Raw genomic sequence first — 14,113 nt, 5'->3', positions numbered from 1 at the left:
GGCGGGAGGAGGTGACGTCAGAAGCGGTGGCAAGCGGGGGCGTCCTGTAGCTCAGGTGACGTTGTATCTGTGGGCCCTAGGACCGCGTCACAAGTCGGCGACTGAGCTTTGGCGTTGGTGGTCGAGGCAGCGAAGGCGGCAGCGGCGGCGACAGCTCTGGGGTTTGCGTCTCGGGGTGTGTCGGCCGCCGCTGCTGCTTGGGCCTGGTATGTACAAATGGCTGGTTAGGATTCTCGGCACCATTTTCCGTTTCTGTGATCGGCCGGTGCCCCCTGCCCGGGCCTTCCTGAAGAGGCGGCGCTCGAACAGGTGAGAGGAGAGGGGGCCGAGCGCTGGCCTGGCTGTTCCCCTCCCCCACCCCGGGCTCGGCCGGCATAGCGCTGATCCAGCCAGGCAGGCCCCGCTCGGCAGAAACAGGTAGCTGGGGCGGAGGCGGTTAGAGGTGCGTGTCGCGGATGCCCTAGTGACGTAGTCGCTCCTCCGCGCTGTGCAGATGCGAATCCTGATGATGGAAGGAGCTAGTGGTCGGTGACGGTTAGGATCTTTCTTGTCAGAGTTCAAGCTGGTTGCTGTCAACAAATGGGGCTGTATCATATTTTGCTGCTCTTAGGTTGAAAACTGAAAATTGAAGGAGTACTGTCTTTGTGTGGCTCCTGTTTACAAAGCACACTCCCAAGTGTTATCTGTGCGCAATAAGTGCAGTTAAGGGAAGTGAGACTCACAGCTTGCCCAAAGCCCTTTCGATTACACTTACTGTTCTCTTAGCACCGAGAGACAGCAGCTGTCTTGTTCTGAAACAGCTGTCAAACTGTGTGTGTGTGTGTGTGTGTGTGTGTGTGTGTGTGTTTTGCTGGGGAGGGAGAGTGATTCTGTGCTTTAGAATTAGCATATGAGAAAAAAAAAAGTAGGTACTTCATTCCTTTAAAAAAGATCACTAGTCTGTACTCTAAAATTCAGTTAAAATTTTTGGGAAACTAAAAGTTGTTCTCAGCATTTACCTGTTGGTTTGTCCTATTTCATAGTGTCTATCCCCTTCCCTAAGAATTAATCTAGAGAATAAAGTACCATACCAGTTCTATACATAACCTCCCAACTTTTAATGATCAAGTGTTAATTTCATTTTTAAAATTAAGCCTCAAGATCATTGGAGGATGGTTTCTTGGAGCTTGAGAAAACAAGATGATTACTTAATGTATGAGTCTAAGAATTCAGATCATTGATGAATTGGCTGTGAGCTAAATTCCATCATGTGTTCCAGAGAGGGCAAGGTTTTAACGTATTCTTTCTACCTTTCTATAGGATTGATATAAGGATCATTTGACAACAAGTTGTAAAGTACCTAAAATGATGCTTAGGGTATATAAGGGTAGTGTTTGTATATTCTGCCCCAAGGGCCTTGTGCAGAGGCTGGTGCCTGACAGGCACTTGGTACATATTTATTGAATAAGGAAATGTTAATTTCCTCTCCCCTGTCCTTTATTTTTACTGCGAATCTCTGCTGGTCAGGGAAATAGTGGCTTGTAGGTCAAACTCCTGTTCTTTACCACATCCTTTATCTAAAACAACTCTTTTAAATGTAAGCCATTTTTCAGTCCAGATGAAGATAGTAAGTCTTGTTGGGATGTTTAAAGTTATGAACTGAATGGTATTCTCCTGGGATTTATTCTGTTCATTTTTTTCGTAAATATGATCATTCATAATCATCTTTAGAAGGATGATTATACCATGAACCTTTAACATTCTTGAGGTATAGGTCCAAAAAGTTTCCTGAATTTCCAAATTCTTTGTTATCACTGTAACATAGTTTCCATGATAAAAATGCAGTTAAATATAACACCTTTTTCTGGCTGAGAACTATCTTTTGAGGCTTCTTGTATTGTCTACTTCTATCTGAAGTAGAAAGTGACTTTCTTTGGGGAGGGTGTCATCTTTCAAAAGGAAATTATTTGTTCTTAAATCATTTCTGGAGAGAAAAGGAATAGCATAGTCCTAAGCTTTTACCTATATTCATTTACTAGTTAAATGATTTCTGACCAGTTTCATGTTTGTACTTTAGCCAGACTACAGATTATTATGTAATAGGGAGTTTTGGATCTCATATAGTTGAAACCATAGTGTTATGTCCTCAAATGCTAAAGGCCTACTATAGCATAAACGTTAGTTGGATCTCATTTTATGACAAAGTGAATGGAAGAGGGTGTGTTGCATGAATAGTAAGCTTACTTATAGGAGTGCGTATGTGTGTATATGAATATATGCATATATATCTCTTTTCTTTTTTTTCAGCACTCTGCTTTCTACAGTGGACACTGATGAAATACCAGCCAAAAGACCGAGATTAGGTATTAAATATTAATTTTAAAAGTTAGTTTTTTATATAAGAAAAGTTTATGTATGGACAAAATTCAAAAGATAAAAAGTACATACAGTGAAAAGTAAGTCTCTTTCCTGTCCCTCTTCTACTCAGTTATCTTCTCTAGAGGTAACCAGTGTTAGCAGAGACGTAAGTATCTTTCCAGATAAATAAGCCTGTATGTTGAAAGTGCATTTCAAAATTCCACATCTTCCTATACAGAAAAGGTGCTTTTTAAATTTGGGGAGAAAACACTGTAAAAGCTACTTCAAACTGAGTCATCTAGTTCAGATAGCTGAGTGAACCAGTGTAATCTGTTGCCTCAAATTGTTTACTTCCCTATATCTGAAGGGCTAGACATTGCTTGGTAGAAGAAAATAAAACTAGATTAGAGTAAAGAGAAAAGGCACAGTGGAATACTATAGTAATACTTTCCTCTTTCTCAAAAATGCACGTGAATTTGAATCTACCTCCGGATGAGGTAAAGAGTGGACATGTCTGTGTTAATATTTCATTTAAATCCAATGAGTGCTTATGGAGCCTGTCTTACTGTTAAGCAATGTGTTAGGTTCCACAGGAAGTACAAAAATAAGTATGACAGGGTCTCTTTTTAAGGACCTTAAAATTGTAGGGGGTGTATGATTATATAGTGGGGGGTTTTAAGACAAGTACGTAAATAATACTAATGTCTATGAGGATATGATAAGTGATATAAGAAAGGTAGTAACAAAATACTGTCCAATTTTCTGCTGGTTAAGAGTCTCAGTAAATATTTGATGAAGGATCTAATATGTGAAATGAGTCTTGAAGCATAGATAGGGTATCAACAGAGAGCAATAGGGAGGAAAAGCATTCTAGGCAGAGGGAACAGTATGGGAAATTATGTAATTCAGGAAATAGCAAATAGAACTTAGGGAAAAAGTTGACCAAACAGAGAGTTCAAAATATAGAGGGACTTTGAATGCCAGGAATTTATACTAAATTCATTAGGACAGTATTTCCCAAAGCACAGGATAGATACCAATTCAAGAAATGATTTTAGGAGATACAACATTCATAGCATTAAGTATCATCTGAATTATGTTATAAACTAAAAATGTTGTATCCTTTTCAGTTATTTTTAATTTATGATTATTTTAAGCAGAAAACATGTTGATTTAATGCTAGCATGTATTTAAAACTTGTCTAATACATGCTAATCTTCCCTTTTTTAACAGGCCCAGCTAGAACTTAATATTGTTGTTTTCATTTCCTCATAAGGCAAATGAGGTTGCTTTACATCAACAGTAGTAATATAAAGTTACCTTTCACAAATACATTTGTTTAGCAAAAAAAAGTGAGTCAATTTTATAGAAAAATATAAATAAACAGCTGTATGTGGTTAAAAAACAAAAATCTTTGATGGTGGTATTAGAGAAGGTTCCTGAAATAATTCTGGTATGTTAAGGTTCTCACCGTCCATGATTTCCACGAAATATATATTAAGATTTTCTGACTAGAAACTATAGAAGGGAGCCTAAGCCAAGGGGGAAGCAATGGGTAGCAGAGATAATACTTCCTGGTAGAGTTTGTAAAGGTCTCTAGCAGTGCTGGCCAGTAGAACTCTCTGAGATGATGGCTATTGAGTACCTGAAGTGGGGCTATGCAACTGAGGAACTGAATTTAATTTTAATTAAATTTAAACTTGGGTAACTACCTGTTGATACTGGCTACTATATTGGACCGTATGAGTCTGTTGGCTGCTTTGGAGAGAAAAAAAGGAAGAGTGAAAAGAAGAAGCAGCTTAGAATTGCAGACTCATGATCTTACAGATGAAAGGGATCTGAAGCGATCTACTTAGTCTAGTCTCAGCAAAATAAGATGGTCTTATCTTCATTTTACAGATGAGGTGGGCCTTCCTGCCTGCTTTTTTTTTTTTTTTTAATTAATTAATTAATTTATTTATTTATGTCTGTGTTGGGTCTTCGTTTCTGTGCGAGGGCTTTCTCTAGTTGTGGCAAGCGCGGGCCACTCTTCATCGCGGTGCGCGGGCCTCTCACTATCGCGGCCTCTCTTGTTGCGGAGCACAGGCTCCAGACGCGCAGGCTCAGTAGTTGTGGCTCACGGGCCTAGTTGCTCCGCGGCATGTGGGATCTTCCCAGACCAGGGCTCGAACCCGTGTCCCCTGCACTAGCAGGCAGACTCCCAACCACTGCGCCACCAGGGAAGCCCTGCTTTTTGTTTTTTAATCAATGAGATCTTTTGACATAATTTTGGGGCATACTCAGATTTTGACAAAACTTATGGGAAAATAAATATCACAGTACTTTTTGTGCGCACTTATGTTATTACACATTTATGTTATTACGAGTACTTCCTGCCGTTTGGAGTCTGGATGACAGTCTGGATGATAAGCACCAATCCCTAAAGTTCTTTTTCTCCCACTTACAGCACAGTAGAATGTAAGTGATATCCCTCAACGTTATTAGAGGGATAACCTGGAATTCTCTCCAGTTCCTAAAATGAGAAATAAGGCATTTGCAAATTTTGGTACTTCTAACTATTCTATAGTGACAGATTACTTCAAATTGGATTCTGCTTTACCCATCTAGCACATCTTTCTTGTTGTTTAAGTTATTCCCCTATCTTCCTGGAAAGTATTTTATATCTTATATGTTCTGGAGTGCTTGATGTTTAAAAGCCAACCATTTCACTTTCAGGGTATTTTTCTCTAAAGCAGAATATCGTTAAGATGATGACCCCTTGGGCTTCCCTAGTGGCGCAGTGGTTGAGAGTCTGCCTGCCAATGCAGGGGACACGGGTTCGAGCCCTGGTCTGGGAAGATCCCACATGCCGCGGAGCAACTAGGCCCGTGAGCCACAACTACTGAGCCTGCGCGTCTGGAGCCTGTGCTCCGCAACAAGAGAGGCCGCGACAGTGAGAGGCCCGCGCACCGCAATGAAGAGTGGCCCCCGCTCGCCGCAACTAGAGAAAGCCCTCGCCCAGAAATGAAGACCCAACACAGCCAAAAATAAAATAAATAAATAAGTAAATTTAAGAATAAAGATGTTAATCTGAGATCACAAAACGATCTTTTAAAAAAAAAAAAAAAAGATGATGACCCCTTTATCTCAAAGTAGTGCTTTAGAAAACCTTAATTAGGAAATAGAAAGGAAATTGTAGAAAACAAATCAGCAGTGTAGAAGTGAGAAGGGGGTAGTGTGATAAAAGGAGGAAGTGGGGAAAGCATTGAAATCTACCCCTCACCCTTATTTATTTACTTACTTATTTTGTAATCTTTATTTTTGGTGGCAGGGAGGGGTGAGTCTGAGATCTTCCAACACATCTTCTCCAGTAGAGGCATAGCTTTGTTTCATCCTAGACGTTTAGGAGCCACATATCTTATACTTCACTAATTTCCATCCTGGATATAGCCAAGGTAGTAAGTAGTTGTTTAGGACAACTATATTGTTAACCTGCCTGAGAAGTAAGGACAAACCAGTGAGTAAATGGTAATGCTTCCTAGAATTCTGCCATACCTAGTAACTATATGCTCCAGGTTGTCTAAGTTATGCCCTTATGTCTCTGGAAAAGATTTATTTTACAGTATATATTCTGGGGAACTCATTGCTTAAAAGCTGTCATTTCAGGACTTTTTTTTGTGAATCAGTATGTGATTTGCTAAAATGATGGTTTCATGCTTTTGTAACCTCCTAGATATTTTACTAAAAAAACCCCAAAATGCTAATGCTGGAATTGCAGTTATTCAGATACGAGAAAAATTATTTTTACAGGTACCTTTTTCTCTCAATGGTTGAAGATAGGACTTCTAATAAAAATTGACAGAGGCCTTTTCTAAGATATAATCTTTTTTTTCTTCTTGCTAAAAGTTTAAGTACTCTATATATGTATATGTAATCTATATTACACTTTCTAGGTTGCTTTATTCACCAAGTGAAAAACAGTCTCTACAATGCTGCCAGCTTATTTGGATTCCCATTCCAGCTGACCACAAAGCCCATGGTGACTTCTGCTTGTAATGGAACACGGAATGTGGTCCCTTCAGGAGAGGTCAGTGGGGATAGGCTTCACTGGGGCTACTGGTCTTTGTACTTAATCATTAAAGTTAAATTTTAGAAATATTCTCTTTTTAGGAATTAATATGTAGAATGACTTCTTTCTGAAATGTTCATGTCTTAATTAGCCTTGATACAGAGACCAAAAAATGAAAGATTAAGGAATTGCACATTTAAAAAATATTTATAAGGAGCCTAATTACTAATACAGTTGACCTCTGAACAATGCTTGGGTTATGGGCCCCAACTCTCCACACAGTCAAAAACTCACATAGTTGGCCTTCCAGATCCTTGGTTCTGCCGTATCTGAGGTTCTGCATCCGTGGATTCCCAATCAGTAATCATGTAATACACTAGTATTTACTATTGAAAAAAATCCACATTTAATTGGATCCACGGAGTTCAGACCCTTGTTCAAGAGTCAACTCTACATCTGGTTTTCTTGTTTAAATATGTGTGAAGAATCTGGGATTGTTACTTTTTACATCATTTTGTGAGTCTTGGTCTTACTGATGAGGTTTCTTCTGTGAGGTAACTAAATCATCACCGATAGAGTGATTTTTTTTTTTCATATTAAGACTTATTTAAATTCTAAGAGTTAATACAGAGATGATTCTTTTTGATTTTAAGGTATTTTCGAACTCTTCATCTTCTGAACTGACAGATTCCGGATCCTGGAACAACATGCTGAAACTGGGTGAGGTGGTCAAAAACATTTCTGCTTCCCCTACCTCCTTCTGCCTCTGTTCTCTGAGTTTTGGGAATGTGAAAGGAAAACACTGATTTGGCTTCAGATGAGAACACAGATATATTCTCCCTACCATTCTAAAAAGCAAATCGCTTTCCTTTAGTATTGTCTTTGAATTTACTGTTATGTTTCCTATTTGCTTTATCAGCGTCTTTAATGTGACTTAGATCAGGGCTTATTTATTAAAAAGAAAAAAAAAAGTGTTACCTGAGAGCTTACTCTGTCAGACACTGTGCTAAGTTATCAGGAATAACAAAATAATAAAACCTTTAGTAGCAAAATAACAAAACAAAATAATAGAATAATAAAACCTTTAATAACAAAATAGCAAAACAAATAACAACATAATAAAATAACAAAATAATAAAACCCTGCCTTTGAGGGACATCATCTGATGGGGGAGCAACCTTAGGTTCCCAGTTCTCATGGTTTTGTGGATTAGGAACCTCCATATCATCCTTAGATCCCGAAATTGAATTGTAATTATTATATATACTATATAAAATGCTCTGGTGGGGAAAAATAGGAAGAAGCCAGAGTCCTGAAAATGATTGTGATCTCTGCCACACAGATAGGCTTGTAAAGTTTGAGAGGAAGGGGGAAAAAGAGCTTTTAGAGAAGTTGTGGGTTCAGAAAATTGACATATAGAGAGGATGGTAGATTTATCTTGTGCCTGAAGTACCAGCACTATATTTCTGTGGGTTTGTGTAGCCTAGTCAGAGAAGCATGGGTATTCCTAGGGCAGATTTCTTATATAAAGAAATCCACAATCTCAAATCGGAAATGCTTGGAGATATGTTTCGGAATTCCACATTTTTCAGTTGTTTATTGAATATTATTTAAAAAACCCCAACAGGATTGAACATTGATTCAAGTCAGGTTTTACAAACAAATGAGTGCAGGTCAGTTCACGTTTTGCTGCTACTGACTTAAGAAAAAACTTTGAGCTTTAGACCTCTTTGCATTTTGGAGTCCTCAGGGACTCCAAACCCCTGTAGTAGCTCCAGCAGATAACGTGGCTGATGAAAATTTTGTTACCCTTTTTTGAGGTATAGTAACCGTCTCACAGGTATTAGAAGCTTCCAGGGAAATGTAGTAACAAAGCAGATTTTCATTTAAAAATACTTCTGTTTTCTTGAGAAGAAGAAACAATTTGAAAAATTTACTCAATTTGATTAGATTACAGAGTTTATAATCATTGAGTTCTTCATGCCTTTTGTTGGCCCCAGCAAGCAAAACTAGTAAAGCTTTCCTATGAATTGTTACTACCTACCTGAGAGCAAAGACAGACTAAGCACTATTGCTTTTCCTTTAACTTTTACAAAATGTGTGCTAGAAAGTAATAGAATTTGAAAAAATAAGATATTTAGTTCTACAGTAAAGACTGCTCACAGATTTTCTTTTTTTTTTTTAATTAATTAATTTATTTTTGGCTGTGTTGGGTCTTTGTTGCTGCAAGCAGGCTTTCTCTAGTTGCGGCGAGTGGGGGCTATTCTTTGTTGTGCTGTGCGGGCTTCTCATTTCGGTGGCTGCTCTTGTTGCAGAGCATGGGCTCTAGGTGCGTGGGCTTCAGTAGTTGTGGCTCACGGGCTCTAGAGCGTAGGCTCTGTAGTTGTGGCACACGGGCTTAGCTGCTCCACAGCATGTGGGATCTTCCCAGACCAGGGCCCCAACCTGTGTCCCCTGCATTGGCAGGCGGATTCTTAACCACTGTGCCACCAGGGAAGTCCAGATTTTCTTTTCTAATGCAGACTGTTCACAGGTATTTTTGTGTGTGTTTTCTGTTTTTATTTTACAATTACAAATGGTTTTTAAAAATAGGTAATAAATCTCCTAATGGAATAAGTGACTATCCAAAGATCAGAGTGACAGTAACTCGAGATCAGCCACGCAGAGTCCTGCCTTCCTTTGGGTAAGTGTTAAATTCTGCCTTTCTGTAAATGGAAACTTAGTAATTTTTAGGTGGTCACTCTTGCTAGGCATTCTCGCTTCTATTATGTAATCTTGTTAAGTAAGTACTCTGAGGTTAGTAACTTGCCAAATATCATACAGCTGGTGAGAGACGTACTCAAGTGTGTGTTACTTTTTCTACCATATCATATGCCTATATAATGTGATTTTGAAAACCTTTAATTTTTAAAATTATTTTTAATTTTTATTTTTTGGCCTCACCATGTTGCTTGTTGGATCTTAGTTCCCCAACCAGGGGTTGAACCCAGGCCCTCGACAGTGAAAGCACTGGACTGCCAGGGAATGCCCTTTAAAACCTTTTAAAAAAGAATTGTCACTCACTTCTAAACTTTTTTTTGAAGTATAATATGCATTCAGAACAGTGCAGAAATCATGTATACAATGAATTGTTATTATTTTATTAGTAATTTTCTTCTCTCTGTGTTCTCACTTTCTAAAACTTCTGTTGCTTGGATATCGGACCTTATGGATTGATCTAATTTAATTTTCATATATAATTCTCTTTTGTTTTTGTCCTTACCCTTTTTTTAAAAAAATCTTCTACCACCGAGATAACATATATGTATACTTTTTTTTTTTTTTGGCTTCATAGTTTTTAAGTTGTAAGCATCCTCCCACTCCCTATTCCCCATGGCTTTTTCTTTCTCCAACCATCGAATTCTTATTATAGAGGTGCAATATCTTTTCTTATCTCTCTAAAGCTGTTAATTATTTTAAAATTTCTTCTCCTCCTTGCTTTGTCTGCTTCCTTTGAGTTACTTCTCCCCCTTTGGTTTATTTTGGTTTTATCTTTCTTACGAGTTCTTATTCAAATACCTGGTAATCCTTGGCTATCCACTCATGTTTGAAAATGAGACACTAACTATAAAAAGTAAGGTTCCCTGGAGGCGGATAAATGGCTGATTGTAGGATTAGGAGAGATAAAGTAAAAAATGATTGTGGAACATCCTGTGCCAGCAATTAAAGGAGCCCTAAAAACCTGGGGACATTATCAACATGACACAGGAGGAAACTTGAAGGGGCTTTCACTGGCCAGCTGGGGACAATTTAAGCATCAAATGAATAAAGACAAGAATACACATGTTAATAAATACATAGTGTGGGAGGAAAAGGTCTTTATAGTAGAATGCCAACTAGTAAGTGTAGAAGGAATGATGGAATTAGAAAATCACCATCTTTTAACTATCACAGTAATAACTGATATATACAGGAATTGTCAGTTGAGCTAAAACTAGTAAGTAAAAGTTTTATGAAGTATGGAATATTTATATAAACTCAGAATTTTTCCCCACAAATTACTTACTAATTATAAAGGGAAAAATAGTAACTTCAGAGTGAAGAAACCTGCCTGATGCCACCTTAACCAAAGAATCAAAGTTTAAATCACCCACAGTGGGCAAACTCACATCCTGGCCTCCAGATACATTGCACTGAGCAGGACATCATCACCTAATGCAGTATTCCTGAAAAGATCAATAATCTGAATATAATTATGAGAAAACTGGTTAAGCTGAAACTAAGGTTAATTCTACAAAACATCAGGCTTATACTCTTCATTTTACTCTTCATTCATACTCCTCCTCTTTAACCTGTGATTATTTAGAAGGGTAGAATTATATTGTTTAATTTCCAGATACTTGGGGCTTTCCAGATATCTTTCTGTTACTGATTTCTAGTTTAATTTCATTATGGTCAGAGAATATACTTAGTACGATTTCATTCCTTTTAAATTTGTTAACATTTGTTTATGTCCTAGAATATATTCAGTCTGGATGTTCCATGTTCACTGAAAAGAATGTGTCTTCTGCTATTGTTGGGTGGAGTGTTCTGTAAATGTCAGTTATTGTTTGCTGATAATGTTTTACAGGTCTTACTGATTTTCTGTCTACTTTTTTATTGATTGATGAGTATCGAGTGTTGATGTTTCCTACTGTAATTGTGGACTTGACTATTTCTCTCATCCAGTTATGTCAGTTTCTGCTTCATGTACAGTATTTTGAAACTCTGTAGGTGAATACATTTGACCTAGATTCACCAGTTGTTACCATTTTTCCAGTTTGCTTTATCATTCTCTGTTATATGTACATAATATTTTTTTCTGAATCATTTGAGAGTAAGTCTTAGACTCATGCCCCTTTAATCATAAGTACTTGAGTGTGTTTATTTCTCAGAATGAGGACATTCACTTACATAATCACAGATTACCAAAATCAGAAAATTTAACATTGATATAGTACTATTATATAATCTTATTTAAATTTCTCTATTATAGAGATTATTTTTTTCTGGCCCACAGTTCAGGGCAGGATCATGTATTACATTTAATTTTCATGTCTCTTTGATCTCCTTTAATCTGGAACAACGCCTCAGCCTCTCTTTGTCTGTAATAGCATGAATATTTTTAAAGAGTACAAAGCATTGCTTTTGTAGAATCCCTTAATTTTGTCTGATGTTTACTCATGATTTATTTTAGATTATGCAAATTTTTTGGTAAAAATACTGCATATGTGATGTGTCCTTTCTTAAACCTCACATCAAGAGAGGTAAGATGTCAGTTTGTTCCATTATCGGTAATGGCAAGAGAGGCAGGCTCTATCAACCAGCAACAATGACTAGGTGAGGGCTTCATGGCTTCCCATTCTTTAGCATTTATTAATTTAGTATTCATTAATTTAGTATTCAGCAGATACTGATTGAGTGCCTTTTGGCTTAGATCATGTACCAGGATACGGTGGTGGAAGGATGAAATCTCTGTCTTCATGGACTTTAAAGTTTAGTGTGGGATGCAGTCCCACAGTGACACCAATAAATAATCAGTCACACCAATAATTAATTTCAGTGGTGCCAAATGACTAAAGGAAAAGTGTAGTACCAGAGGAGGGTATGTTGTGTAATAGCGAGCTAAGCCAGAGTTGGAGTTGGAAAATTGGGCATGAGGAAAAAGGCAAAAGCTTTCATGTGGAAGCCCTGGTGACTGGGAATAGACATTCTATAGCAGAATTCTGGGGTGCCCTCTGCTCTAGAGATCTAATTTTTGTGAATGGTGGTTGTCTGATTTGCCAGGAGCAAGCTTAACCTGAGACAGCTTAATCACAGGATTGTCTGGAGCTTAAATTCCAGCAATTTAAGCCATTTGGGAATAACTTTTTCTTTTTTTTTTCCTCTCAGTTTTACTTTGAATTCAGAAGCCTGTAATAGAAGACCAGGTGGCCGTCGCCATAGCAAAGGCAATCTGGAGAGTTCCTTAACGTGGAAGCCTCAGGAACAAGTTGTAACAGAGATGATTTCTGAAGAGGGTGGCAAGGGTCTGAGGCGTCCCCATTGTACTGTGGAGGAGGTAAGCCCTTTTAGCCTGATCTCTTTTAAAAGCAATTTTAGGAATTTGGGTGGGGGGGCAGATAAATAGTATATGTTCTGTGGTACAAAATTCAAAAGGTATAAATGGGTGTACAGGGACTGTAAATTTCCCAGTCTCCCTTCTATATCTGGCCCCTATTTGACTCCAATGCTTATATGTATTCTTCTGTATATATGTAGTCAATTTTCAGGTAAAAGAAAGAAAAAGGAATCATATTAGGAAAAGGTACGATTATAGATTCTTTCTTTTTGGGTGCCTGAATTATTCTAACTTGTTTCTTGTATAAGCTATAATAACTGTGACGAAGTAAGGGAAGTAAATGGTGTACATGTCTGCTTTTTCCTTCCATTTTTAGGGCACCTAGCATGATGTCTTCATCAACAATCTTCCCTTCCCTCTTGAAGTCTTCACTTATTCCAGGAGAATTTAGAACTATTCCTGTCTCTGGCATTTCCCCCAGACCATCACCTATTGCAATTTGCTAGATGGTTTTCTGAGCCACTTAGCTTAGTTCATCAAAGAAATGTTTATTTGGGTCCCAGGTGCTGTGCCAGTTTTCAGCAATTCAGAATTGAATAAAATATGGTCCCTGTTTTCTAGGAGCTTATACATTAATTGTTGTAATCAGCAAGCAAGTAGGCAGAGAAAGGAATGGACTGCAGCCCTGGAGGGGATTTTAAGGAGAGGTGTCAAAGTAGGCTTCAGTACCTCCTAGATGAGAAATAAGGGATGGGACTGAGCAGATAAGTATGGGGTATACACAGGCCATATTCTAGAAATATTAGAAGGTAGTATTAGCAAGGACATACTTACTGGTTAAGTATGATATAAGGTTAGATGGAAGAGCCTGAGTCCCAGATTTCAATCTTGGATAAATATGTGCCACTGACCAGGATACCCTACGTGTTTAGGGGAAGGTGATGACTTCAGTTATGGACATTGTTTAAAGTGCCTGTGAAACACGCAAGAAGACCTGTCCTGTAGACTTTTGGATATATGGGAGTTTTGAGAAGAAGGCAGGGTTAGGGACACATTTCTGAATCTTCTGCATATTGGTGTTAGATAAATCAAGGGAGCTGAAGAGATTATTCAGGGAGAGTATGTAGTGTGAGAAGAGATAATGGGCAGAACCATCGACACTTACAGGCAGTCAGAAGAAATAATATTCAGTGGAGACTGAGAAGATAAGAAATTAGGGGCTTCCCTGGTGGTCCAGTAGCAAAGAATCCGCCTTCCAATGCAGGGGATGCAGGTTTGATCCCTGGTTGGGAACTAAGAACCCACATCCTGCGGGGCAACTAAGCCCACGCACCACAACTACTGAGCTTGTGCACCTCAATGGGAGCGCCTGTGTGCTGCAAGCTACAGAGCCCACGCGCCCTGGAGCCTGCACGCCACAGCTGGAGAGAAGCCTGCGCGCCACAACAAAAGATCCCACGTGCCTCATCGAAGATCCTGCGTGCCACAACTAAGACCCGACGCAGACCCAAAAAAATAAAGAAAATAAATAAATATTAAAAAAAAAAAAGAAATCAGGAGAGTGTATTGTCCAGCAAGGCAAGGTGAGGTTAGCAGGGTGAGATGCTGGAGAGCGGTCAAGTGACAGAAGAGCTGAAAATGTGTCCATT

General features: G+C 38.5%; 1 protein-coding gene and 1 long non-coding RNA gene across 6 annotated transcripts in view; both read left to right on the top strand.

The window, feature by feature from the left end:
- The first annotated feature begins 8 nt into the window (after window positions 1-8).
- Window positions 9-14,113, top strand: part of SENP2 (SUMO specific peptidase 2) — a 31,316-nt gene continuing 17,211 nt past the window's right edge. For 2 of the 5 annotated variants that reach the window (XR_014244918.1, XM_082392972.1), the window contains exons 1-6: window positions 10-309; window positions 2,287-2,342; window positions 6,270-6,403; window positions 7,039-7,105; window positions 8,978-9,068; window positions 12,296-12,464. Coding sequence is in view for 3 of the 5 variants with exons in the window: in XM_082392972.1 (XP_082249098.1) it covers window positions 209-309; window positions 2,287-2,342; window positions 6,270-6,403; window positions 7,039-7,105; window positions 8,978-9,068; window positions 12,296-12,464 (618 nt within the window). In the remaining 2 variants the exon portion in view is untranslated. Of the gene's footprint in view, window positions 310-2,286; window positions 2,343-6,269; window positions 6,404-7,038; window positions 7,106-8,977; window positions 9,069-12,295; window positions 12,465-14,113 lie in introns of all 5 variants that reach the window. The other 3 variants (XR_014244917.1, XM_082392971.1, XM_082392973.1) reach the window with 3 other exon arrangements.
- LOC309629226 lies at window positions 12,471-14,047 on the top strand. Its single transcript, XR_014244934.1, has 2 exons — window positions 12,471-12,710; window positions 12,841-14,047. It is a non-coding gene; the product is annotated as an uncharacterized lncRNA (long non-coding RNA).

This window comes from Balaenoptera borealis, assembly GCF_965194805.1.
Source record: "Balaenoptera borealis genome assembly, chromosome: 5".
NCBI classification, from domain to species: Eukaryota; Metazoa; Chordata; class Mammalia; order Artiodactyla; family Balaenopteridae; genus Balaenoptera; species Balaenoptera borealis.
This window is presented reverse-complemented; position numbering and strand designations above follow the sequence as displayed.